This window comes from Bos taurus, chromosome 25 (assembly GCF_002263795.3).
Source record: "Bos taurus isolate L1 Dominette 01449 registration number 42190680 breed Hereford chromosome 25, ARS-UCD2.0, whole genome shotgun sequence".
In the NCBI taxonomy this organism is placed as follows: Eukaryota; Metazoa; Chordata; class Mammalia; order Artiodactyla; family Bovidae; genus Bos; species Bos taurus.
In genome coordinates, this window is record NC_037352.1 from 14,133,034 (window position 1) to 14,160,673 (window position 27,640).

At 53.1% G+C, this 27,640-nt stretch overlaps 2 protein-coding genes across 4 annotated transcripts in view; one reads left to right on the top strand and one right to left on the bottom strand.

Moving 5' to 3' along the window:
- The window catches only part of NDE1 (nudE neurodevelopment protein 1), a 59,674-nt gene extending 48,489 nt beyond the window's left edge, over window positions 1–11,185 (top strand). Inside the window, 1 exon segment of the mRNA NM_001100321.1 lies at window positions 8,187–11,185. The gene's annotated coding sequence lies outside the window, so the exon portion shown is untranslated.
- The window catches only part of MYH11 (myosin heavy chain 11), a 127,470-nt gene that overhangs the window by 8,074 nt on the left and 91,756 nt on the right, over window positions 1–27,640 (bottom strand). For all 3 annotated transcript variants that reach the window (XM_024984962.2, NM_001102127.1, XM_024984963.2), the window contains 24 exon segments: window positions 26,052–26,173; window positions 25,860–25,929; window positions 25,571–25,731; window positions 24,108–24,216; window positions 21,592–21,723; window positions 21,294–21,500; window positions 19,855–19,992; window positions 18,552–18,675; window positions 17,972–18,143; window positions 16,316–16,528; window positions 14,284–14,428; window positions 10,519–10,725; window positions 8,903–9,007; window positions 8,662–8,814; window positions 8,157–8,405; window positions 5,970–6,182; window positions 5,408–5,620; window positions 5,025–5,186; window positions 4,097–4,225; window positions 3,706–3,794; window positions 3,197–3,320; window positions 2,553–2,761; window positions 1,160–1,268; window positions 908–1,080 (listed from right to left, as the gene is read on the bottom strand). In XM_024984962.2, the coding sequence (XP_024840730.1) occupies window positions 908–1,080; window positions 1,160–1,268; window positions 2,553–2,761; window positions 3,197–3,320; window positions 3,706–3,794; window positions 4,097–4,225; window positions 5,025–5,186; window positions 5,408–5,620; window positions 5,970–6,182; window positions 8,157–8,405; window positions 8,662–8,814; window positions 8,903–9,007; window positions 10,519–10,725; window positions 14,284–14,428; window positions 16,316–16,528; window positions 17,972–18,143; window positions 18,552–18,675; window positions 19,855–19,992; window positions 21,294–21,500; window positions 21,592–21,723; window positions 24,108–24,216; window positions 25,571–25,731; window positions 25,860–25,929; window positions 26,052–26,173 (3,728 nt within the window).

Sequence of the window (27,640 nt, forward strand, 5' to 3'; positions counted from 1 at the left end):
TTGAGGCTGGATCACCCGCCTGCAGGGTGTGGATGGATGACACGGAAAGCGTGGAGCTAGGCCTTTCAGGGAACTGGGTGGACCAGGGCCTGGAGGGAGCCCTGGGAAGCATGAAGCACCTACCACCTTCAGGCCCAGAGGTTCAGGGGTGGGAGAGAAAACAACCCTGCCCACTTAGGGCAGAGGGGCTTGACTGTGGGCAACAGCACCCCCCAGGGACAGCAGGGGATGTCCCACTGCATCTAGCTTGTGGAGGCCAGGAGTGCTGCTCAGCATCCTGCAGGGCAGAGGCCAGCCCGTGACAGTCGCTCAGTCACGTCCAACTCTTTGCAACCCCCTGGACTGACGGTAGCCCACCAGGCTCCTCTGTCCATGGGATTCTCCAGGCAAGAATACTGGAGTGGGTCGCCCCGCCCTTCTCCAGGGGATCTTCCCAACCCAGGGATCGAACCTGGGTCTTCTGAATTGCAAGCAGATTCTCTACCATCTGAGCTACCAGGGAAGCCCATGATAAACAAAGAGTTGTTCAGCCCTGTATGGCAATCGGACGGAGAAACCCTGAGTTAGAAGAGTGGGGAAGAGAGTCCAGAAGAGAGGGAAAGAGAGAAGGGAGTCTGCCAGTGTCCTGACACAGAGAAGAAGGGACTCAGGAGACAGTGAGACACCGCCTGGTTCTCCTGCTCCTCGCCAGGAGGACAGGAAGGGACTGGTTGTTGGAACAGAAGGAGAGCCGCTCAGAGGCAGGGCCCCCGTGACCTGAGCCCCTCCCACATCCAGCACAGGCTGGTGCTGCATACATGATGAGCTCAGCGGCTCTGGGGAGAGGGCCCTTGAGCCACTGTGGGTGTTTCAGGGCACCCCGCGCACCCCGTCTGCTACCCGAGGACCCTGGGGGCCGGCACCTCACCTGAGCTTGCTCTTGAGCGCCGTCACCTCGCGGCCCATGGCCTCGTTGCTCTCCGTGGCCTCGTCCAGCTCACGCTGCAGTTTCCTGCGGTTGGCATTGATGCGCTGGGACTCCTCCTCCGCCTCCTCCAGCTGCCTCTTGAGTTGCTTGACCCTCAGGTTTCCTTTCTCGGCCTGGCAAGGAGCAGCCCGAGAGTCAGGCGGGTGCGTGGCGGGGCCTGCGGGGCTGGGCGGGGGGCCGGGGCGCGGTTACCTGCTCCTTGTACTGCTCCGCCATCTTGCGCTCATCCTCCACCTGCAGCAGGGCCTCCTTCAGCTTCTTGTCCTTCTGCTTCAGTGCCTTGGCGGTCGCCTGTTTCTCTCTGCGCACACGGGGCAAGCAGGGAAGGTTCAGATCGGGAGGGCCTCCCTGCAGCCAGTGCGTGAACCCGACCAGCATCACCCACGTGGGCACTTTTTTTTTTAATTATTTGGCTGCACTGGGTCTTAGCTGTGGCATGTGGGATCTAGTTCTCTGACCTGGGAACGAACCCTTGTCCCCCCTGCATTGGGAGCACAGAGTCTTAGACATGGAGGGCCACCAGGGAAGTCCCCACATGGGCACTTTTCCTAAGCCCGAATCAGAGCTCATTCTGAGAAATCGTCCATGAAAAGGCATGACGTGCTGACCCTGGCTACAGCATGAGAGAACCTTGGAAACATTCTCAGTGAAAGAAAGCCAGTCTTAACAAGAGGCCCTGTGTTATATGCTCCCACTTTGCGAAACGTCCAGAATAGACAATAGAGACAGAAAGTAGATGAGCGGTTGCCTGGAGCCGGGGATGCGAAATAGAGGGTGATGGCTAAGGACACAGGGCTTCTTACTGGTTCTCTTAATGTGCCACAGTTGACTGTAGTGAATGTGTGCCTGTGAACTGTACACTGAGAGCCACTGCACTGCCCTGGTGGCTCAGATGGTGAGGAATCTGCCTGCACTGCGGGAGACCCGGACTCAATCCCTGGGTTGGGAAGATCCCCTGGAGAAGGGCATGGCTACCCACTCCAGTATTCTTGTCTAGAGAATTCCATGGGCAGAGGAACCTGGCGGGCTACAGTCCATGGGATCGCAAAGAGCTGGACGTGACTGAGCGACTAAGCACACACACACACACTGAGCCGTATGCTTTAAACTGGTGAACTGTTGTGGCACATGACTTTTCTATGAAGTCACCACAGAAAAGGGCAAAAACAGTGTAAGGATCTAGACCCTGTCTGATGGTCAGCTCAGGGACCGTGTGTCAGTGAGCAGCCTGTCCATGACTGTGGGTGCTGAAGGGGCTGAGGACCCGGATGTTTGCTGTACCCGTTAACATGACAGCCTGCAGACACGGGTTAGGCAAAGTCCCGGGAGCTCCCGGGAAGCCCGGCTGACATCACTGAGGAGTCCGGCTGCTTAGAGCAGCTGGCGTCTCAGAGGCTCACTCCCGGCACAGCGCCTGCCCGTGTTCTCAGTTCACCCAGAACAGCTGCCACGTGGGCACCTCTGAGCCAATTCTCGGCCAGAGCTGATGCCCAGGGAGACTGGCTGACCCCTCCATGCCCCCACCGCTCGCTGGCAAGCAGGCGGTCTTTGGGGTGCTGCTCGATGGCCCCCTTGGCCCCCATACCTGGCCTCCTGCTCCACCTGCTCCTCCAGCTGTGCGATCTTGGCCTCCAGGGCTGCAATGGTGGACTTGAACTTGGACTTGACTGCCCCCTCCATCTCCTGCAGCTTGCTCCGCAGCTCCTTATTCTGCCGCTCAAGCTGCTGCCGCGCGTTCTCATTCTTCTGGGCTGCACTGCGCTCCGTGGCCAGCTCGTTGCTGAGCTGCTCCGCCTGGGGAGGAGGGTGGAGGTCACCAGGTGGAGGGTGCCCGGAAGCCCCCCTCCCTCCCCTCTGGCACGCAGCCCCTCCCTGGCTGTCCTTCAAGGCTCAGCCAAGGGGCAGCCCTTCCAGGCCACATCTCAGTGCCACGCCGGCTCCGCGAGGGGGCCCCGGTGCCCATCGTGGAGGGTGCTCACTGTCAGGAGGTGGGGGCTAAGGAAAAGGCAGGAAGGAGACCGCCAAGCCCTTCTGGGCGAGCCTCGTCTGCTGGAGAGAGCCACCATGGGAGGCCCTGCAGGCCGGGTGCTGGGGTGACCGGAGAGGAGGGAGTGGGTGCTCCGGAGCGGGATGTGCCGGGTCCCTACTCTCCTGCCTCGTCCCACCCCCGCCTGGGCCTGGCACACCGGAGCCTGTCGCAGGGCGGGTCCAGGCTGCCCCGGCCCCCACCTGCTGCGTGGCCTTCCGGACGCGCTCACTCATGGCTTCCGTGTTGCCTTGCTCTTCCTCCAGCTCCTCCTCGAGCTGTGCGATCCGGGCCTCTAGGCGGCGCTTCTCGTCCTGCAGCGCGTTCCTAAGGGAAAGGCAGCCGCCCTGGGACCTCCAGCCTCCCCTGGCTTAGGCAGCTTGCTCCCCTGGAGGAGCAGTGCCTCGGGGTCGTCCTCTTTTACAATCGAGACTCAGAGAGGCTTAGAGGCTTGTGCAAACTCACACAGCTGGGAAGCAGGGAGCCAGGCCTGAGATGAGGACCGGCTCGCTCCTCCCTGACATCCCCAGATGCCCCGTCCCCACCAGACTACAACCCCATAGGGTGTGAAAAACACATGTCCCCTGTCACAAACTCAGCTGAACGTGCTGTCACGTTCAGCCTTAACATATGGTCCAGGAGGCGTCCTCTGACTGACTGCCTCTCTCATCATGTGAGTCTAGGGACCCCTTTTTCCCTAGGCGGCTCCTACCTTCCCGACACGCTGCTGGCCAGCTCCTCGGCCAGCTCGTCCTTCTCCAGGTCTGCCTGCTTGCGAGCCCTCTCGGCTGCCGCTAGATCCTGGACGTTGCAACGCAGGGAGGAAGGAAACCGGTTGCCTGTCAGGAGGGCCTGAGCCCCACCCAAGCATCTACCCCGCTCCCAGCAGCAGGCCCCCGGCTGCCTCCACAGCCATTCTTGAAAATGGCGTGGCCTCCTCCGAGCTTGGGGGGAGGCCTGCAGATCCGTCAGCGAGAAAACCCCGTGTCTTTCCACGCCTGTGCTATGGAGCCCTCACTTGTGGGATGCTGAATGCGGGCGCCCGAGCCCGGGGTGCCCAGGGCCCCCCCATCAGGGCCCCCACAGTGCGGATAAGGCTTTACCTCCTGTAGCTGCATGAGGTCAGCCTCCAAGCTCTTGGCCTTCTTCTCATTCTCTTTGGCCGTGGCAAAGATCTCGTCCCGGGAGGCACGGGCATCTTCCAGCTCTCTCTGGAAGTCCTTCATCTGAGCCTGCATGAGGACAGGCAGGACCAGCTAAGAAGTCCTTACTCACCGGGTCCTGCGGCCCAGATTACCTTCCTGTGCCAGCCCGAGTGTGTGTGTTAGTTGCTCAGTTGTGTCTGACTCCTCGCAACCCTGTGGACTGTAGCCTGCCAGCTCCTCTGTCCAGGGCATTCTCCAGGCAAGAATGCTGGAGTGGGTTGCCATTTCCTCCTCCAGAGGATTTTCCCAACCTAGGGATTGAACCTGGGTCTCCTGCATTGCAGGCAGATTCTTGACCGTCGGAGCCACCAGGGAAGCCTAGGCTTTCCCACCATTTAACCACAAAGCCTTTGGACGGGCTCCACAGACCTAAGAAACGGTGCTGAGGTCTGAGTGTTAGCCTCTCAGTGGTGTCTGACTCTTCACAGCAACCCCATGGACTGTATAGCTCTCCAGGCCCCTCTGTCCATGGAATTCTCCAGGCAAGAATACTGACGTGGGTTGCTATTCCCTTCTCCAAGGAATCTTCCTAACCCAGGGATAGAACCTGCATTACAGGCAGATTCTTTACCATCTGGGCCACCAGGGAAGCCCGGAGCCAAACACCTGAGGATAGTGTTTGGCCGTTGCTGAGCTGCTCGCCTGGGGATGAGGGTGGAGGTCACCAGGTGGAGGGTGACCTCACCACCTCCGCCCCCAGAGCAGGAAACAGCCCCCAAAGCAAAAGCATGATGGAAGAGCACCAGGTGGCCAGGCACCAGTGACAGAAGGCTGCGTCCTCCCACAGCCGTGGACCCGCCTCCCTGGTCCCTGGGGCGTCACCCACCTGCAGTTTTCTCAGCTGCTTGATGGCTTCCTCCCTCCCCTTGATGGCCGAGTCGGCCTGCAGTTCCAGGTCCTTCAGATCCCCTTCCAGCTTCTTCTTGGCTGCCACCGCCAGGGCGCGTTGCTTCCTCTCGTCTTCCAGTTCCGTCTCGTATTCGTGGAGCTGGGTGAGGCCAGAAACATGTGCTGCAGGGCAGGGCCGCCCCTCGGATCCCTTCCCCCAGGGCCCAGGTCTGCACCACCACTGAAGGTGGGCTTCCCATTCCCGGGTCGCAGGTGAGAAATCAAAGTTTCCACGAAGCCAGGAAGTGGTGGCAGAAGGAAGGAATGCCGGCTGGCCCCCCTCCCCTCCCCTCTCTCCCCTCTCTCCCCTCCATGGATTACCTGCCTCTGGAGTTGCCTCCGCTTTTCTTCATTCTGCTCGTCCCGTGCCTGGAGGTCCCGCTCAAACTGTACTTTAAGGGCCTGCATGTTGACCTCCAGCCTCAGCTTGGCGTCTTCTGTTGCTTGAAGCTCATCCTCGAGCTCTTCCAGCTGGGTCTTCATCTCCTCCATCTGGGTCTCCAGGGCCCGCTTGGACTTCTCCAGCTCATGGACCTTTGACGTGAGGGGTGAAGTCGTGAAGATGGTTGGGCAGCCCCCGGTGACGGGCAGCTCATCATGGTCCAGGAGGTGGCTTTTGATACCCCCGGGATGCATGACCAGGAGTCCAGACCACAGCCTTCCTCTCGGAACCCTTGACTCAGACCTTACCCCAAAGGCTGTTCCCAATAGCCCAAGGCTGGCCCCCTCTTTGCATCAGCCCGAGGGACTCCCTTCAGTTCCTGATTATTGCTTACCAGGAATGAGGCGTGGGGCCCCTTCCTTTACCTGTGGACTGATAACTAGCAGAGAGGGTCGGGGGTGGGGGGACATGGACAAGCAAAGACGATGAAGAGCCACTTACATTCTTGCCCACATCATCTTTGGAGCTAACCAGATCCTCCATCTCGGCTTTGAGCATCTTGTTGGTCCTCTCGAGCTCTTCTTTGGCTTCCAAGGCTTCCTCGAGGGCCCGCGCCAGCGACAAGGCTTTGGTTTCCTTTTCCCTGGCTTCTGCCTCGGCTCTGTCCCTTTCATCCGCATATTTGGAAGAGATGTTTTTCTCCTCGGCCAACAACTGCAACACAGCAAAAGACCCAGAGGTGAGCTCTAGGCATGCCCGAGGGTCGGCTGCATTTAACTGCAAATATGGGGAAGAAGTCTTGTGTGCAGCTGAACTCATCCTGGTACGGCTGGGAGGAGGTCACATATCTATGCAAATAGTTTATAACAGTCCTGCTTGCCGACTTCTAGGTCGGCTTTGCAGAGCCAGCATTCGCCGTATCTTTGTGCTCAGAAATCACTAATGCTGCCCGTGTTGGTTAGAACATACTGTGACCAAGGTCAGGGTGACACTTAATCCTGCCAGAGGCCAGTTTTTCTTTTGTTTCATGGCCACTGTCACTCCCTTACAGAAGTACCCTATGAGCCACCCTATGAGTAGAGAAATGGTGAATATGTGGATGGATTTGCACACACCCTCTGCCTGGGGAAGCAGCTCCAAGAATACCCCCTTCTGACGTTAATCTCATCTTTAGAAATAGAGGGGCTTCTCTGGTGGCTCAGTGGAAAAGAATCCTTCTGCCAATGCAGGAGACTTGGGTTGGATCCCTGGGACAGGGAGATGCCCTGGAGAAGGAACTGGCAACCCACTCCAGTATCCTTGCTTGGGAAATCCCATGGACAGAAAAGCCTGGTGGGCTACTGTGCAAGGGGTCGCAGAGAGTTGGACCTGACTGAGCAACTAAACAACAACAACAAAAAGAAAGAGCAGTGTTCACTGTAGCATCCAAAACCCAGACTGCCAGAGTCCAGCAAAGATGGGCAGGTAACAGGGACTCCCAACAGCAGTCAACACAAAAACTCTCCACTGTTTGTGACGGGAAAATAATAGAGCAGTCTCAGACCCTGGACCAGATAATGAACCAGCAGATAAGAAGCACTAAGAACAAGCTGTCAGCACAGAGAAGGGATGGCTGGTAGAAAAGAGAAGAATCCCAAAATTCCATCCCCAAACTGATTTTTGGAATAAATCCTGAGTCACATGTAAACCAAACCATATTTACTGATTCTGAGTAACACATATTAAAAGCTGGTATTTAGGAGTTTGGGTCATACAGGTGTATGCATTTATCAGAATTCAGTGAGTGTATACTTAAGATTTATGTATTTCATTGTAATTTTACTTCAAGGGAAGAAAAAATATTTTGAAAAATGAACCCTAGTTTATATGCAGTGTGGCAGTATCCAGAGGGTGATGTACAGTTGTCTGTAATTTGCTTTTAAATGCGTCTAAAAGATAAGATACAAATGAGAGATGTAATACACTCATAAAAAAGCATGTGATAAAGTCAGTGAAGTGTTAGTCATTCAGTCATGTCCAACCCTTTGCGACCCCATAGACTGTAGCCTGCCAGACTCCTCTGTCCATGGAATTCTCCAGGCAAGAATATTGGAGTAGGTTGCCATTCCCTTCTCCAGAGAATCTTCCTGACCCAGGCAGGGATCAAACCAGGGTCCCTGCATTCCAGGTAGACCCTTTACCATCTGAGCCACCAGGGAAGCCCCAAGTCAGGGTAAGGCCTTAATGACTGAATCAAGGTGGTGAGTGCCCAGGTGTTCACAGTACAAGGCTTTCTGCTTTGCTGTGTGCTCAAGATTCTTTGTGATGAGATATTAAGGAACAGTGGTATTTCAAGGGTAGATACTTTAATTGGAATCCTCAGTAGGTGCCCAACAAATACTCGCTGAGTGAGTAAAATCAGTAAACCTCATTCCTTATCAGGGCTAGAACCCAAGGCACGACTGGGTTTCTAGATGGCCCTTGTGGTGGTGGTGGAACCTGGGAAGTCATGGCCACTGAGGCTTCGCCGCTGTCCTCACTGACCCCTAGAGGAGCCTCACCCAAGCCGGCCAGCCTTCCATCGTGACCAGCAAAGCCAGGATGGGATGCTGCCGTACACGCAGCAGCCACGCCAGATGTTCCCCAGACCCGGACCCCCGCCCCCCAGCCAGGGTCCGTGAGCAGAGGGGAGGGCCCTCCAGCCCCTACCTGATCAAACTTCTTCTGCTTCTTTTCCAGGTTGGACACCAGTTGTCGCTGGTTGTCCAAATCGACGACCAGGTCGTCCAGCTCCTGCTGAAGCCTGTTCTTGGTCTTTTCCAGTTTGTCATAAGCAGCTGCCTTCTCCTCGTACTGCTGGGTCAGGCTTTCGATTTCCTTCTGGAACTTCTTCTTACCCTCTTCCAGCAATTCCACGGTGCTGGCAAAGTCCTGCAGCTTCTTCTTCGAGTCGGAGAGCTGAAAAGGCAGTGTCCAGGGTGGGATGAGAGGAGGCGGGGATAAGGGAGTCCCAGCCCTGTGCCCCTGAGAAGCCACGACCATCATTGAATAAAATCAACAGCAGGGGGAGCTGGTGAGCCAAGCAAAATGGCACCATGGAAGAAACTCAACAGCAGGGGGAGCCAGTGAGTCAAGCAAAATGGTGCCACCGTTCTATCACAATCACATCCGAGCCACTGATCTACCCTCCAGGGCAAAGACACGCAGTGGGCACCTGGATGTTCAGGGTTGAGATGTGGCGCTCCAGGTTCTGCTTGGCCTCCATCTCCTCGTCCAACTGTTCCTGCAGGCTGTTCCTCTCGTCTTCCAGCTGGCGCAGCTTGGTGGACACGTTGAGTTTCTGCCGGGTTTCTTCTTGAAGCAGCTCCTACAGAAAGGACACGCAGAAGTCCAGGAGCCCACCCCCAGGAAGGCCGTACCCCAGGTGCCTCCAGATGACGTGGCCCAATACCCACCTGGGTGTCCTGGAGCTGGGACCCAAGGGACGCCACGTCCTTGGCCAGTTTGATGGCCTTGCCCTCTGCCTCGTTGAGCATCCCTGTGACACTCTCCACTTCATTCTGTGGGCGCCCAGAGACTGGTTAGTTGGATCATCCAGGACAGGACTGTCCTTAAGTAAGAGGGGCTCTCTGTGCTCAGTGATTGGCCTTGGGGTGTCGACTGATTGAGAGGTTCCCATGAGCTAAGGGGCCTGGTCATGGTCACTCCATGGCCCCCTAGGAGAGGGAAGGACATCCCTACAAGTTGCAATCTCTGGTAGCCTCTGGTTCCGAGACCCTGTGAGAGCCCTGTTATACTGTGGTTAGACTGTACTAATTGGGCCCTGAGCCCTCCACATGGATCCTGGAGCCTTGCCAAGGTTGGCAAGCATGAAGAGCAGGTTTGCAGGTCCAGATACTGAGTGGTGGTCTGGACTCACCCAATCCCTAAAGTGGGGGAAGAGGCTGCAAAGGGCACCTCCACATCCAAAGGTCCTGTCCCTACCACCCCTCTTCCTCACCCCTGCTCTTTGCCCTTTCACTGACCCTTACAGCAAAACCATAGATGCGGGCACTACAGGTAGAAAGCTCTCTCTACCTTTCCTCTGCCTTTTACTCCAAGCCCTGGTATCTCTGAACAAGTCCTTTTGGAGACACCAGCCCTCCATCCGTCCTCCTCCCATTTACAGTGAGGATATAAATGATCTTCACTCCTCCAGGATGTTGTTTGTGTTAGGACAGCAAAACCCCTGTGCTCAGCTGTGTGTGGAAAAACTCATACTTCATGCTGTCCTGTACTCTTGTCCCAGGCTCTAAGCGCATTCAATATTTATCAAAAGGTAGGCCATATTCCATGAATGGAAAGTCAGCCCAAATGTCTGTTCAAAGCTAATCAAGACCAAAGACCAACAGACCATGTCACTCTTCAGCTTAAAACCCATCAGTGGTTTCCCGTCACTCCTGTCTTCTGGCCCCAACCTGCTCCAGTCCCACTTTATGCCACATACCTTCCCTGTCCTGTAAACTCCACTTGGCCCCAGTCCCCACCATCCCCTATCGTCCATCAGATTTATCATTCTGGCTCTACTGGCCTTACATGATCTCTTCTGACTTCTCACTTAGTCCTGAGCCTTTGCACATGCTATTCCCTGTCTATAAGTAGACAGACTTCTTATCTGTCAGGCTATACATCCTTCTTAGGGAAGCCTTCCCTGACTCCTCCTCCCACAGGCTCAGGCCCTTGTATTATTTATATTCATTGCAGTATGTGTCTCTGCTTCCCAGCATCATCTCATATTCATCTGCATGCTTATTAACGTCTTTCCCCGCACGGGGCTGGAGTTCTCCAGGGGCAGGGACAGTGTTTGTCTTCTTCCTTGCTGTTGTATCTCAGGATTAAACACAGCACCTGGCATACAGCAGGCACTCAATAAATACTCATTTTGAATGAGCAGGTAGGAGTTTTTAGAGGTTAAATTGAATAAGGCAACCATCTCATCTCCCTGAGGAATGTAACTCAGGGAAATGAACAGAGGCTTCGTTAGCTGGAAGAACCTCATCCTTCAGAGACGGTCCCAACGAAGCCGCCTCACCTGCAGCTTGTGGACCTTGTCGTTGAGCTCGGCCCGGACCTTCTCCCCATCGCTGTACTTGGACTGCAGCTCCTGCAGCTGCACCTCCAGCTTCTTCTTCTTGTGTTCCACCTCCTGCTTGGCCTGGCTCAGGACTCGCAGCTCTCCGGCCAGCTCCGCGTTCTCTTTCTCCAGCGCCTGCTTGTTCTTGTCCAGGTTGGCCTTGGCCTAGCCAGAGAAGCAGAGGGGAAGGGAGGCATTAGGGCCATGGCTGGGAGAGTGTTTTAAGATAAGGACCTGCGCTAGCGGTCCATTTCTCTGCTTCCCCCTCCCTCGGTAGGTCCGGGGACCTGTGCTCCCCACCTCAGGGGAGGGACTCGGGGCAGTGAGGAGCACACAATCCCCAGTAAGACTTTTTAGATTGTTTTCCTGAAGCTCAGAGGTTGCTAACTAGCATCCCCCAGGCTGCATCAACCCTGCCATCACATCCTATTTGATCCATGTTATACCTTTTAACATTTTAATAAAGAAATATTACACAGGGACGTCCCTGGTGCTCCAGTGGCTAGGACTCAGCGCTCCCAATGCAGGGGGCCTGGGTCTGATCCCTGGTTGGGGAACTAGATCTCACATGCCACAACTAAGACCTGGCACAGTCAGGTAAATAAAAAGAAATATCGCATAAAAATCTGGGTTCCCAGCTTCTCATTTGAAAAATCGAATGTTCTATTTCATGATTGGGTGGTGGTTAAATAATTTGTCAAAATTCATTGAAATATATACACTTAAAGTTGGTGAATTTTGCTGCATACATCTCTATTTAAAGTCTGACTTCCAAAAAAAAAAGTAAAGATCTGGAAACAGAGGTCTTGCCTTCCTCTGCGAGAGCAATCATCTGGATCTGAGTAGCAGCTGGCCCTGTAAACAGGGCAGTCACACTCCACTCAGCCCCAGGCCCCACCACTCCCTCTCATCCATTGATTTATCATTGGATGTACACTGCCATTTCTGTGAAAGTTTAGAGAAAGCTATTTTATCTAAACAGCTCTTGTAGGCATATGAGTTTCTCTAAGAAAAAAAGTGTTTGGGGGAAAAACCAGAAGAAAGTGTGTGGGTCCCGAGAGTGGAGAACGCAACAGTGGGCTCACCCTCAGCTCCTGGGCCCGTCTGTGCAGTGTCCAGGGACCCTCAGAAGCCAGTCCTCTGGTGACGAAGTCCATTTAATGCTGCCAGGACCCCAGACAGGGACAAAGTGCTTCTTAAGGCAACAGTGCAGGTTGATATCAAGGACCCTGGGGGACCTCACGGGACCTGGGCTCCCCTAAAACCTTTTTCCCAGAATGGTGGTGACTATACACGTGTAAGGGGAGTCGAGGTAGGAACAATACTATGAGTTTTCACCAACAATCTGAAACGTTGCTAGAGGTAAAACAGTCTCCCTTTTCAGTGCTCCTGAGATGGTGGGCAGGCGTTGTGAGCCCCTCCTGCTCAGGTCAGGCATGGATGGCCAGAACAGCTGAGTCTCTGCAAAGAGGCCTCCAGCACCTGCTCATCTCGGATGACCACCTGGCTCAGCGCTGGTCAGTTAGCTTTCCAAACTTACAGTAAAAGTGACACATGTACCTTACCACTGTCTGGAGGACTTATTACTCCATCGGTGGGAAAAGCCCATTTGGATTCAACTTCGATCACAATAAAACTTTCTGGGGGACTTCCTGGTGGTCCAGTGGTTAAGAGTCCACCTGCCAATGCAGGGGTCACTGGTTCCATCCCTGGTCCAGGAAGACTCCGTGTACGGCCCAGGGCAACCAAGCCCACGAGCCACAACCACTGAAGCTCGCACGCCCTAGAGCCTCTGCTCCACGACAAGAGAAGCCATCACACTGCGAAGCCCGCGCACTGCAACTAGAGAGGAGCCCCCACGTGCCACAACTGGGGAAAGCCTGAGTGCGGCTGCAAAGACCCAGCGCAGCCAAAAGTAAATCATTAATTAACTAAAAAATAATTTCTGGGAACTTCCCCGGTGATCCAGTGGTTAGGACTCCATGCTTCCAATGCAAGGAGCTCAGACTTGATCCCTGGTCAGGGAACTAAGATCCCTCATGTCACAGGGCATGGCCAAAAAAAAAAAAAAAAAAAAAACCTTCTGAACATAATAAAGAAAAGACAGTTGAAAGGAGAAATACATGTTATAGATAAAACTAGCAAGATCTTATTTGTCCAACACAAAAGAACTGACAAAATGCCCAAGGTTCATATTCAGACCCCACGTGACGACTGACAAGGTGACACAAACAGGTAGCTTTTCTCCACTTGGAGCGTGAGGGTGTATATCAGGGACAGTGCGTTTCAGTGTGGGGCCTGGAGATGTGCATTTTAGCAAAGGTCACGGTGGGATTAAATGAGTTGGTGCCTGTAAAACTTTGGAACAGTGGCATATACTCAATGCCATACAGGGGTTGTAGCCATTATTTAAATGTATGGGAAAATTCTGAGATTATGATCAAACTGGTGGTGAACCAGCTCATGGAAGAATATTTATCTTTTTTTTTTTTTTAATATTTATTGATTTGGCTGAGCTGGGTCTTAGTTGGGATTCCCTGGTGAATTTGGCTGAGTCAGGGTCTTAGTTACAGCACCTGGGATCTTTCTTGTGGTATGTGGGATCTTTTTAGTTGAGGCACGTGGGATCAAGTTCCTTGATCAGGGATCAAACCCAGGCCCCCAGCATTGGGAGCACAGAGCCTTAGCCATTGGATCCCCAGGGGAGTCCTGAAGAACATTTATCTTGACTGGCGATAGAAGCTAATGCCAACACCAACAATTCTTAGGTAACACAACAGCCATTCAGTCTAGAAAGTTCTGGAGGAAAGCTGCAGCACGGATCATGGTATAATTCAGACTTTTAGAGAAGACACCTAGCAGGATGTCATAAGCTAAAAATCTCTTCCCTGGGAATGAAACACAAGGACATTCTCCAAAGCAAGAGGAAGTTCCGGATACACAGAATTTTAGTGCTAGTTAACTGCCTCAGATTCTGTGCACCCCCAAATAGCCAAGCATCAGAGGAAGATTAGATCTAGTCATTCCCAAACTAACCATGGAGCACTGTCTTGCCACTCAAATGATGACAGTCTTGCTCCACTCTGCACAGAAATGAAGATGGCTAGACTGTCCTCAGTGTTCAGCTACTTTCCCAGAATTTTGCTGAAACTCTGCTTATCCACAAGGGCCTACCTGGAGACCCTGCCCTGGAGAGGCTACAAGATGAGTCCAGAGCCAGGGCTTCCCAGGTGGCTCTGGTGGTAAAGAACCCGCCTGCCACTGCAGGAGAAACAGGTCGAACCCTCAGTTGGGAAGATCCTTTGGAGGAGGGCACAGCAGCCCACTCCAGTATTTTTGCCTGGAGAATTCCATGGACAGAGGAGCCTGGCGGGCTACAGTCCACGGGATTGCAAAGAGTCAGACATGACTGAAGCGACTTGAGCGTGCATGCATGCCAGAGCAGACTGCTGGGACTCTGTCAATAGCTGTGTGGCCTTTAGGTACTCTGGACCTCAGTTCCTTCTTGTGTCAAAGGGGCTTCATTGTACCCATCCCAGTGGGTGGTAGGAAAGATTAGTCAACGTAATATTCAGTAAGCATAAATGCTGGGTGCCGTCACTCTCATTAGGATCGCCGCAGCTTGTTACTGGTCTTCGTGCAGACACTCGCGTGTAGTTACCTGAAGCTGCTGACACATCGTTCTTCGCATTTTGTTGTCACCAGAAAACTACGGCGACTCACCCTCTTGAACTGCTCCAGTTGCTCAGTGAGCTCCTCCACCACCTGGGTGTGCTTCTGCCTCATCTCCTGCACCTGAGACTCATGGGACCGTGTCTCCTCGTCCAGGGCTTTCTTCAGCATCGTCACCTCCTGCTCCCTCTTGGCCCTGGGCAGCAAGAACACAGAGGCTGGCAGCCGAGGAGACAGAGACGGGCCTCAGTGCAGAGGCGCGAGGGGTCTCCCGGGACCTGGAACTGAAGTCTTTGTCACTATCCCTCCCAAGCTGTGTGACCTCAGGTGAGTCACCTAACCTCTCTGGACCTGGAATTTCCTCAAAACAAGGAGGTAGCCATAAAAAAAGAGGAGCATGCTACCTCCCAGAATCTCCCAGGGCCGACAAACAAATACACAAAATAAAACACATGATATTGTTGGAAGAATGCAAAGTGAGTTGCAGACTGTTCTGTAAATATTAACATTAGCTTTACTTACTGAGGATACGCTATGTGCCAAGCTCTGACCTAAGTTCTGGGTATATGTCATCTGATAGAATATTCAGAGTGACCTTTAGAGGCAAGTGTATCATTATTTCTGTTTTACAGATGAGGAAACAAATGCTAAGAAAGAGTGAGCAGCTTGCCCAAGGTATTAAAACCATAGTGTGACTGACCAAGAATTTGAACCCAAACAGTCTGAGTTCACTGCTATGAGCCACTGCTCTGGGCCAGTGCAAAGGGGGTAGAAAGTTGTGCTGGCTTCTAGGCCCAGCTAAGTGATGTAGCACAAAACCCAAAACGTGGGAAGTAAATCTCCATGTTAGCACAGCACTTGGCACAGGGTGCACTCAACACACACTTGTGTGTTTGCTGAATAAATAAATGACCTAGTCTCACTGAAGTCGGCATTCATTATCTGGCAGGTGACCCGTTTTTGTTTCTGCTTTTTGGTTGGGTATTGTCAGTTAGCCAGCAGTGACACTTCAAGTGAAGACCAATCTGATAAATGTTATTTTGAAAATTTAATGCAAAACTTATACACACTCCGGAAAAGACAGGAATGAAATTCCCCAAAATGTTAACCGTGGTGGGACTGGGGTCAATGCTTTTGGTATCTAACTTTCCTACAGTTTTCAAGTCATTCTCTAATTGAGTATATCCTCCTACTGTGATGTAAGACAAGATTAAAAAATAAGCATGATTAGACATGGAGAACAGACTTATGGACACGGGAAGGGGTGAGGAAAGGAGAGGGTAGGACGAATGGAGAGAGTAACATGGAAACATACACACTGCCATATGTCTCATAGACAGCCAGCGGGAATTTGCTGTATGACTCAAGGAACTCAGACTGGGGCTCTGTAACAACCTATAGGGGTAGGATGGGGTAGGAGGTGGGAGGCAGGTTCACGAGGGAGGGGACATATGCATACCTATGGCTGATTCATGCTGATGTATGGCAGAAGCCAACACAATATTGTAAAGCAATCATCTTTCAATTAAAAACAAATAAATTTAAAAAATAAGCATGCTTAATTTACCAGTTGATTTTCATGGTTCCGACATATTAAAATGTTTTATTATATTTAGATTTGATGTTAGTATTTATAACATCTATAATAAATTATTAATATTTTCAAATAATTAAAAAATCCAGTTTTTCCAATTACCCTCTTTGGGTAACAGGAAACTCCCAAATGCCAAGTAGCTAATCATCTCCAGGGTAGGAAGATATGTGGGCCCTTTTAGGTATCCATGTGGCTTAATTAGACAGAAATATTTATTACTCAGTTTTCTGAGATGTCCTTTTTGTTAAGAACAGAACTGAATCAGTTTGCTGTATACCTGAAACTAACATGACGTTGTAAATCAACTATATTTCAACAAAATTTAAAAAAAAATTAAGCATGCTTACATCAGTTAAAGCAAAATGCAATCAGCACGATAAACGCAGGGCCTGAGGAGCCCCGTGACTCAGGATCTGTGTGGGTTTGCCCCTTTCCACCAGCCGTCCTGACCCATCGGAGCGGCCGGCCGGCCGGGTGGGGGCTCCTCACCTGAGCTCCTGCTGGGTGGCTGTGCTGTCCAGCGTGTCTTCCAGCTCTGTCTTCAGCGCCTCCAGCTCCTCCCCCAGGTCCCGCTTCTGCTTCTCCGCCTTGTTCCTCGCGGCCCGTTCTGAGTCCAGGTCCTCCTGGAGGTCTGAGATGTGACCTTCCAGCTCCCGGATCTTCTTCAGGGCATTGTTCTTCTGAGCCATTTCGTCGTCCAGCCTGCCAGGGACAGATCACCGGAACTAAGACCCTGGGGTCCCTAGGCCCCCTGCTGTTCATCTCACGAGGTCGCCAAAAATGGTTTTCTGGAAGCAGTCGTTTGGGTTCCACAGATATCAGAACATGTTCCATTCAGGTCCCGAGACACACAAGGCCCCTTCTTGCCATGTTGGACTGCTTGGAGGTTCATGCAGGCTGTAGTTTCCGAGGGCTGATGTAAGAAAACAGGTCGTGCTGCACGTGTGTGTGTGTGTGTGTGTGTGTGTGTGTGTGTGTGTGTGTGAAAGTGAGGCAGAAACAGAGACACAGACACAGAGAGTGCTTTGCACTGTCCCAGCATGGTGCCTTGTCCCCAGCAGGAGCCCAACAGATGCTTTCTGAGTGTCAGGCAAGTGTTCCTCCCCAGTAACTACTGGTTGATTCTTCCTTCCATTTGCAAAGTGCTTGGCCAGGCACTGCTTGTTGGGGGTGGGGATGTTAACACCAGGGGAGACGGTGACTGCGGGTCAGGGTGGGAGGTGGGGAGCCTTGATCTGGTCAGGGTGGGAGAGGGGGAGCCTTGATCTGAAAGAATGGAAGGAGCTCCCTCCTGACCATGGTGGGGCTGCTTCCAGTTTCGTCCACGATGGATGGAAGGGGACCAGTGGAGGGAAGACACGAGGTGGCCCATCACCCTAGCGCTGTCGCCTGGCACAAACCAGCTGAGAGAGAGCTGGCCAGGGGACCAACCAGAAAGCGACTCCCAGCCCGTCTCTCCAAAGCCAGGTGACTGGCCCAGGTTCCTTCACCTCCCCTGGCCCAGCTTCCTCCTCAGTGACTGGAGGTGCAGCAGCACATCCGGCCAGGCGTTGGTAAAGACACCGCTCGAGCAGAGCTCAGCACACGGGGAGCAGGTAAGTAACTGTGAGTCGCCGCTCTAATGCCCCCGGGGAAGCTGTTAGAGCACCCCCAGCTCCGAGCTGGGAGAAGGGGGTGCAGAAAAGTGGGCGGGGGACACCCCACATGGAACGGGCCGAGTCTGCTGTACCCTGGGCGGGAAGAGAAGGGGCAAAAGCTCGGGAGGAGACTGGTGTTCACATAAAGAGGGGCCTCAGAGGGAGACAGCCGGGGACAGCAGGGTCCTCCCAGCCTCAGACACGTGGTGTTTGTGGTGCCCATGGAACAGCTTCTTTGTGCAACCAGAAATCCAGGGCTGGGGTGCAGATGACGAAGGATGGGCACCCAAGAGGCGGGCACAGTGGCAGTAGGGAGGATGAGCTTGGTAGGGAGAGAAGAAGGCCAAAGGCGAGGTTCCCGCAAGGCACCTGGGCGGCCAGGGCGGGGCCACTTCACGTGAGATGGAGGCCTGCCTGGAGGAGGAGGAGGGCCAGGCGCCCCCCCTGCAGGCCGGCAGGGGCCCTGGGGCACACGCACACACTGGACCTGCCCGCGGCGGCCTTGTACCTGCCCAGGGCCGCCTGCAGCTCCTCCTCCTTCTTGGCCAGCTGCATCTTGAGCTCGGCGATCTGCGCCTGCAGTTCTGCGATCTGCTCGTGCAAGTCGCTGGCCTCCCCATCCAGCTTCCTCTTGAGCTTCTCCAGCTCCTGCCGGCTCTTCTCCTCCTTCTTCAGCCGCACTGCGCAAAAGCCAGGGCCCTTTAGGGGTGGACACTACCCAAGAAACCCCTGGAGGACGAGCCTTCCTGCTCGGGCACTTCACACACACACACACACAGGAACCATCCCACCCGCACCACGCTCTTGTGGAAGGAAAGTCAGCCCTGGTGCCAAGCATCTTCTAGAATGAATGTGTGTGTTCCCTAAGGGTGAGCAGGCAGCCAGGTAGAACTGTCCCTTTCCTGCTGTAATCCACCATTCTCAAATGTCCTGTCTTATTTTCCTACTTTTAAAATAACCCCCTTCACTGTTAACCTGAAACTATCACAACATTGTTAAGTGGCTATACCCCAATACAAAATGGTTTTGGTGTTAACAAAAAATAAAATAAAATATCCCCCTCAGAACCTCGCCAGAAGCCATTTTACCTTCCAGTTCTGAAATCATAGATTCGTGCTTGTTTTTCAGTTTGGTAAGATTCTTGGCTTTTTCTTCCTCTTCTGCAAGATTTGTTGTTAAGTCACTAATCCTCTCTTCAAGGAGTTTTCGCTCCTTTTGAGGGAAAAGAAAAAGAAATATCATTAGTTTTTTTCCTTTTCTCTGGGGCCTATGTTTCACTGTTAGTAACTTCCAGATAAACAGTTGAAAGGATAATCTACACTATAACCAAATGCAACCTAGAGTTTTAAAGGGGGAAAAATAAGTTCCTCAACAATAATGCTTTCCAAAGACTAGCCACTCCCCACCTCAGGCCCCTCCACCCCTCAACTTCATGTCCCAGCCAAGGGGCCCTCTTTCCTTTCTTACCACAGGCCTCAGGGCCCTTGCAAACAGGCGGGACCATCTGTCTGGGATGTGCCTCCACCCCCTCTAACTGCTCCTCATTCTTCAGGTTTCCACTGAAATGTCACCTCCTCCAGGAAGCCTTCCCTGAATGCCCCACCTCCATCCCCTAGTGCTCTGCTCTTAGAAGAGGGTAGCAATCATGATGGCAATTAGTGGTTGCTTGTACAATCATCTACTTGTTGTCTCTCTAGAACATAAGCCCTTCGAGGATTGGGTTCTCCTGCACCGTGCACGCCCTGCCCCTGACGCCAAGCCTGTCTCACAGTCAGTGCCCAGCTGGCATCCAGGACTAAAGGCAGTCCACTCACAGTGGGGCTGCTTAGTGGATACTGACTAGGGTGACCGACTCATCTTGGGACTTTTCTGGTTTGGGGGCTGAGAGTCTCACATCCCAGAAGCCCCTCAATCCCAGGACAGCTGGTCCTCTGTTAGGAACTGGAAGCGGGTGGTGAGAATGTGAGGGGCCCCTGGTCTCGGGCACACTGCCCGCCCTCCCTTGCACAACTTGGGGGTTGCATTGGTTGCGGTGTTCCTGACGCTTGCTCCACGGTGGCCCTGGCACTGTTGGGACCACCAGGGACCCCATCCATGGCATGCTTGCATCCTGACAGTGGCCACAAGGCTGCCACATCAGCGCCAGAGATAACTGCTTGTTTGGCCTTTAATTCCTTGTACCTGGCTAAAAAAGGGAAGGTATCTGAAGGTATCCATAGTCCTGATGAGCCTGTCATTTTAATCCAGACACTCAACCCCACTCACTTTTTTAAATTTTTGGCCACATTCCAGGGCACGTGGGATCTTAGTTCCCTGACTAGGGACTGAACCCACTCCCCCATGCAGTGGAGTCTAACCACTGGACCACCAGGGACGTCCAAACCCACTCACTTTTGACAGTTTATTGTTCTGATCATCCATGACCAGAATATCATCCTCCAGTTTCTTGATCTTGGCCTCAGCTGTGACCTTCTCAAGTTGTAGCTTCTGCCTGGCAGCTTCCTCTTCCTCCAGCTGTTCCTCCAGGTCCTTTGTGGGGGAGGAAAAGAATTACAGCCTTGTTTAACCCAAAATCTACTCTCCCGGAGCTCTGGGGACTCATGGATACAGAGGCTGGGCCTCATGGCTCCCTGCAGTGCTCTGCAGTCTCTTTTCATCAGAAAGAAAAGGTTTGGGTAAACCACTTTGCTTTGTGGAGCCTCAGTCTCCTCATCTGTAAAGTGGGGAGAATAGATACCATGGTGGTTTTAAAAATATGTCCACAAATTCTTTGATCCTCTTCCCTTCAACAGGTGGAGTGTAATTCTTCTCCCCTTGAGTGTCAGCTGGGCTTAATGACTTGCTTCTAACAAAATCAAGAGGAAGCGATGGCGTGTGTAAGTCAGAGACTAGGCTATAAGAGGCATTGCAGCTTCCTCCCCTGTTTTCCCTCCGTTCGCTCTGTCCAGGGAAAGCAAGCTGCCATACTGTGAGGACACCCGAGCAGCCCTGTGGAGAAGCCCACGGAACAAGGAACTGAGGTCTCCTGCCTACAGCCATGTGAGTGACGGCTCACTCACCCCTGGAAGGGGATCCTCAAGGCCCAGTCAAGCCTTCAGAAGACTGCAGCCCAGGCTGACATCACAACTGCAATCTCATGAGAAGCTCTAAGCCAGAATCATCCAGCTAAGCCACTCTCAGAGTCATGACTGTGGGAGATAAATGTTTAGTATTTCATTTACCAAAAAATATATATTTTTACATTTATTTATTTTCGGGTGTGCTGGTTCCAGCTTTCTCTGGTTGTGGTGTGCGGGCTTCTCATCACAGTGGGTTCTCTTGCTGCAGAGCACAGGCTCTAGGCATGTGGACTTCAGCAGCTTTGGCATGTGGGCTTGGCAATTACAGCTCGTGGGCTCTGGAGTGCGGCTCAGTAGTTGTGGCACACAGGCCCCACAACACGTGGGATCTTCCTGGGCCAGGGAGCGAACCTGTGTCCCCCTGCACTGGCAGGCAGATTCTTAACTACTGGTCCAGCAGAGAAGTCCTAAATGCTTCTTATTTCTAAGCTGCTGAGTCTTGGTGCTTTTTGTTTTGCAGCAGTAGCTTACTGATACAATTACCCCTCACACAGGGTGGCTATTAGGAGAAACGTGTTTGCGCATGGAAGGCAGGGCAGCAGGACATAGCAGGCTCCTGAGGAGGCCTGTGTAGGCAGAGGGCTGCTCCTCTCCAAGCCTGAGTCTCTATCTCAGTCCAGTGGGGACACACATCATCAGATGCACCTCACAGGTCTGCAGCGAGAGTCAAGGGTTTCGGCACCACCGAGGGCAGCCCCCGCAGCGCCTTACCAGCATCTGCTGGGCCATCTTCTTCCGTTCTGCCTGCAGCTGCTGGCTCCGGTCTTCCTCCTCCTCCAGGCGGGCCTCCATCTCGTGCAGGATCTCCTCCAGCTCCTGCTTCTTGGCTGCCAGCCGGACCCGCATCTCCTCGGCCTCGGCGTACAGCTCCGTCTCTGCCTGCAGCTGCTCCTGCAGCAGGTTCTTCTCCTCTGTCAGCTGCAGGCAGGGGGCGGGGAGACAGGTGGTGAGCCCCATGGGGGCAGGCGGCCTGCCCTCTGCAGCGTCAGCCAGGCTCCCGGGCCGGTACCTGCGAGTGTTTCTGCTCCAGCTCCTTGAGTTCGCTCTCGGCCTTCTGCTGCCGCTCCTTGGTTTTCTGCAGCTCATCCTCCTTGGCTTGCATCTCCTCCTCCTGCCGAGTCACCTGCAGCAGGGGCTTCACCTGCACACAGAGGGTCAGCCCATCAGTTGTCTCCATGGCACAAGGGATACACTCTCATAGTAAGTAAATCAATGGTTCTCGGCCAGGGACAATTTTATTCCACCTGCAGCCCCTCAGGATATTTGGCAGTTTCTGGGGACGGTGTTAGCTGTCACAACTAGGTGGGCGGGGGGATGCTACTGGCATCTGGTGCGTAGAGGCCAGGAATGCTGCTCAACATTCTAGAATTCTCAGGACGGCCTCCGTGACACAGAATTACCCATCCCAAAATATCAACATATGCCAATATCAACCAATATGCCGAGACTGAAAAATCCTAGAGCAACAGGAAGAGGTGCAAAGTGACAGAAGTCTCGCCTCCCCCCATTTAGTCCCATCCTGAGTGAGAACTGCTGCTGACAAACTGCTGTGTTTCCTTCCGAAGAGAAAAGGAGAGGAAAGTCCCCCACATCCTGCCTCCCGTTACTGGCCCTATCAGCATCTCCTTCTAGCCCTTTGTCCTGCACACTAAAAAAATACACCGAGACCACACTGCCCAGCGTTACATGTACTTAAAAAAAATGTTTTTTTAAATTAAGAAAGTTTTTTTGCCATGCCATGAGGCTTGAGGGACCTTAGTTTGCGGACCAGAGATGGAACCCAGGCCCTCTGCAGGGAAAGCATGGAGTCCTAACCACTGGACCTTCAGGGAATTCCCTACGTGCCGCTTTTATTACTAAAAACGACAGGATAATTGTCACCCCTGCGGTCACGTCAGTGTTACAACTTGATTTTTAAATATCAACATTTTTAGCGATTGAAAAGTATCCCATTGATGGATGAGCTGTTATGAGTCAGTCTGCCAGGGCTGGGCATTGAAATTTTGCTCTTGTAAATGAATGCCCTTCATTTTTTATTTTCTTTATTGCGGGTGGTTTTTTTAGGAGCTTCCAGAAGTTGGGTTGATGGGAATGAACATTTCCAAAAAGCAGCTTCCCCTCACTGCTCTTCAGCAGGCTGACTCCTAACTCCTTGTGTTCAAGCCCCACCCGCCACTAGAGGAACCCGTGTTTGATACACTGCAGTTTCCTTCCTGCACTGACCCCAGTCTGCCATGGGCGTCATTTCCTGCGATTACCTATCACCTACTCCTCCACTCACCTAGAATATTCATGAAGCCAGGGTATCCCCAGCCCTCCACACGCGCCTGGTGCACAGTGGCCATTCAACACATAGTCACTCAGTGGAAAAGCTTTGTGCCCATCAACAGACTCAAGGGCACCTAAGAGGAAGCTGTGTCTGTCCCACAGAGCAAGTCTTTGCCCAATAGACTCGTAACAGCCAGCGATGCTGCAAGACCAAGCTGTACCCAGAGAAACAAACAGTGGATACGCACAACACGCTGGATGGAGGGCTCTCCAGAGAATGATGCTTTGTGACAAAGTGAAAGTCGCTGAGTGGTGTCCGACTCTGAGACCCCATGGATTATACAGTCCATGGAATTCCCCAGGCCAGAATACTGGAGTGGGTAGCCATTCCCTTCTCCAGGGGATCTTCCCAACCCAGGGATTGAACCCAGGTCTCCTGCATTGCAGGCGGATTCTTTACCAACTGAGCCACAAGGGAAGCCTAACAACTGGAGTGGGTAGCCTATCCCTTCTCCAGCAGGTCTTCCCCACTCAGGAATTGAACCAGGGTCTCCCGCATTGCAGGCAGATTCTTTGCCAACTGAGCTATCAGGGAAGCCCCAGTGACATAACTACGGGACCCCGTTAACATAATATTCTTGAGATGACAAAAGTACAGAAATAGGGAACACATTTGTGCTTGCCGGGACTGTGGAGGGAAGTGGGCAGAGCTATAAATGGGCAATAGGAGGGATCCTTGTGGTGATGGACGGAGAAGGCAATGGCACCCCACTCCAGTACTCTTGCCTGGAAAATCCATGGACAGAGGAGCCTGGTAGGCTGCAGTCCATGGGGTCGCTAAGAGTCGGACACGACTAAGCGACTTCACTTTCACTTTTCTCTTTCATGCATTGGAGAAGGAAATGGCAACCCACTCCAGTATTCTTGCCTGGAGAATCCCAGGGATGGCGGAGCCTGGTGGGCTGCCATCTATGGGGTAGCACAGAGTCGGACACGACTGAAGCGACTTAGCATTAGCATAGCATTGTGGTGATGGAAGTGCTCTGGGTCTGGGTTAAGGTCACGGCTGTAACCCACATGCCAAAGAGGGGGCTCTTCTCAAGCCCAGAGAATCGCCAATGGGGAAGGTTTGGTTTTGAGCTCTCAGTTGCAAGCCTGCTATCCACCACCTCCAGTCCCACGTGGGCAGCGTCCCAGGGAAGACGCAGGACTCGGGAGAGGTGGGTGGAAGGGGGCTTGGGATGAGGATGCACTCACTTTGGTGAAGAGCCGCCACCACTGCCAGTTCCGCAGCTTGAGGTAGGCGGCGCAGTTCCTCTGAATCACCTTCATGGCCGTCAGCTGCTGCTGCCTCTTGGCAAAGGCCCTGGGGAGAGGGAAGTGGAGGCGTGAGAAGACCTGCTCGGCCCAACACACACCTCACTGCACTGTCACAGCATCCAGCCCCGCAGCATCCTGAGAGCAGGACACGTCTGTTTCGCTTGTGATTTTGTGACTCGCACAAGGACATCCCCCCATTCTCTCTATCCCAGATTCTCCAGCAAGCTCTGAGCATCAGTACAAGTATATATCATCTGGAAGCCAGAGCCTTTCTCAGTGCACAAGGAAGACCCGAGGCTCACAAAATTTCCTGAATTCAGATCTGTGGTCCCGGTAACACCTAGGAAATCAACCCATGCTACACCATGCCTGAGGGGCATCCAACAGCCTCATCTGTACCACATCTTCCCCAAAGCTGAGAGTCTGAAAAACCTATCGTTTCCTCGGGTGTGTTTTAAACTCCCAGGCCTGACACAGAACCAGCACCCCTCCTATTTAAGGGCTATTAATGAACACCATCCTCTTGTCTCTGAGTGGCTGCCATTGTGGCTGCCATCTTGGACGTGGGTGCACTTGAAGAATAAAATCTCCCCAGTCAGTCTGCAAGTGGGAGTGGTGACAACAGAGAATTTAGTTATGACACTTAACAGGTTAGGTCTGTCCCAGGACCAAGCACTCCCCAGATCTGGCCTTGACCATCCTGAGTCTACCTGGCAATGAATCAGCTTGACACGATCAGATGAGTATGTGGTCTGTACCTCCTGATGACACATGCCCTGGACTAGGGCAACTCCATCAGCCCCTGCAGTCCTGTTTGGGGTGTGAGTTTCATGGAGGAACCCTAGCCCTCACCCAGGCCCCGGTTTCCCAAAACAGAGGGATCACCAGGGCAAGACCATGCCTTATGAATCCCATTTGCACATGGGGGTATAGATACCAATACACCTTCCTCAGGTACTTTGTCATATTCTCACACTTCTTAAATGATAACCAGCTTTGTTCTCAACTGTTTATATGCAGTATTTCATTGACTCCCTCTCATTAAAACAAGTTTACGAGGCAGGAGTGATTATACTCATTTTCCTGAGGCTCAGAGAGGTAAAGTAACTTTCCCAAGGTTCTTCACCAAATAAGCAGGGAAGCCAGAATAGAACCCATGTCTAACTCTCCACAGCCCGTGGTCTTAAGCCCTTCCTGCCCTGTCCTTGTAACTAGCACATATTTTTAAAGTGGTAGCATTTCCTTCCCCTCAAGAAAAGGCAGCCATTCAATCAGTGACATCTTCGAGCAGATGGCCTCTGCTCTAGAATCAGGGATCAGGACACGAGGCCAGAAAACCCCCTGAAATTCTGTGCTTCTGGTCTGTGTTTGCAGGGAGGTGACAGCATGCAGGTCTTTACTTTCTGGCCAGGTAGCCGCGACACATCGCCTGGAAGGCCATGATGACGTCGGTGATCTTTAGGTCTCGCTCCTCTTCCAGGTGGGCCAGGACCCCGGTTCGGAAGAAGATTTTGCTCTGCCCGATCCTGTACAAGTTAGGGTCGAGTTCCAGGGCTTTGATCTGCAGAAGGAAGGAGGGGAGAGTTCCTGTTCTTGGCTCTGCCACTTGGCAGGGGGTTAAGTGTGTTTAAGGAGGGTCCCGGAGGTCTGCAAGTGGATTTCTGGGGAGGGGCTGGGGACCAGGCTCACCATCAGGATGCAGGCCTGCTTCCCGTCCATGAAGCCTTTGGGAATGGCGTTGGCGGCCAGGATCTCGTACCTTGAGACACAGGGCAGGAGTCACGACCAAGTGCATCTGCGTTGTCATCAGTCTGTCCCTCCTCTGAGCCTGCTCCCCGCACCCGCTCCCCCGCCCCACCCTCACCAGCCTGGCAGGCTCACCGTTGGCGGAACTCCTGGAAGACGATCCTGTTGGGGAAGCCCTGGCGGCAGATTCGGATGCCTTCCAAGACCCCGTTGCACCGCAGCTGCTCTAGCACCAGGAAGGCGTCCAGCTTGCCCGACTGCAAAGATGCAAAGGGCGGTGGGCTGCCAGGGCCTCAGGGAGCAGCAAGCCCCGAATCTCAGGCCCAGTGCCCCACCTCGCCAGGCCATGGGGAGGATCACTGGGGGCACCAGATGAGAGCTCAGCTGAGGGTCTGGTGCCGTGTCTCATTCTTGTTGGCACCAGCATCACCTGAGGCTTCCTCCCTGTCACCTCCCCCTCCCTCGCTTCCTGCCCATCGCCAGTTCTGTGGCTCCGACCTCCCAAACATCTCCCCATCCACCCACTTCTCTCACCACTGCCATCCACTCGCCACCCTCTTCTCCTGCCCCAATGAGCACAGTAGCCTTATACTGTCTTCCCACCCCGTCCTGTCTCTCTCATTGCCTCAATTGGTTTCTAAAATGCAAATCTGATCGTGACACGCCCCCTGATAACATGTTACAGAAGGAGTGCCAAGCCCTGTTAACCCCAGGAACGCCACAATCTAAGCCCCGCCCAGCATTCCGGCCTCATCTCCCCCATCCCTGCCTCACACCATCACACGTCAATACGGAACGACCCACCTGGAGTTTCTTCACCCAGACCCTTCATTTCTCACCTCCACGTCTTTGCTTATTCTGTTCCCTCTGCCTAGGATGCCCTCTCGACCCTGCCCTCCGAGTCACCGAGTTCACATCCTTTAAGAAGCTTTCTCTGAGCCCTGAGTTTTGAGTGGGACCCCTGGCTCTTTGGTATTCTCGTAATTTACCACATGACCTCCTCAGCTGGTGTGTCCCCATCTCCCACAACTCAGCACTACGGATGTCTTGGGCTGGATAATTCTCTGTGGTTGCAGGGGGAGCGGCTCTGTGTGCTACGGGATGTTTAGCAGCATCCCTGGCTTCTGTGCACTGGATGCCAATTATAGCCCCTCTTTCAGTTAAAAATGTCTTCTGCTGCTGCTAAGTCGCTTCAGTTGTGTCCGACTCTGTGCGACCCCATAGATGGCAGCCCACCAGGCTCCCCCGTTTCTGGGATTCTCCAGGCAAGAACACTGGAGTGGGTTGCCATTTCCTTCTCCAATGCATGAAAGGGAAAAGTGAAAGTGAAGTCGCTCAGTTGTGTCCGACTCATAGTGACCCCATGGATTGCAGCCCACCAGGCTCCTCCGTCCATGGGATTTTCCAGGCAAGAGTAGGATTTTCCAGTGGAGTGGGTTGCCACTGCCTTCAGACATGGCCAAATCTCCCCAGTGCGGGAAGGGAGGGCACACAATTGCCCCCCAGCTAAGCACCCCTGGCCTAGATTATGACACCTGCCAGCAAGGACTACAGTCTATCCAGCTCCGAATCCCCAGCACCTGGCACAGGAGGAGCTCAGCAAATATTAGCTGAATAATGTTCACTGTAAATATTACAGTAAATATTAGTGAACGAGTGATCTGATACCATGTGCAGCCACTCCGGGGCTCAAAGTCCCCGGGAGCATTCTCCCTTCCTCTCTT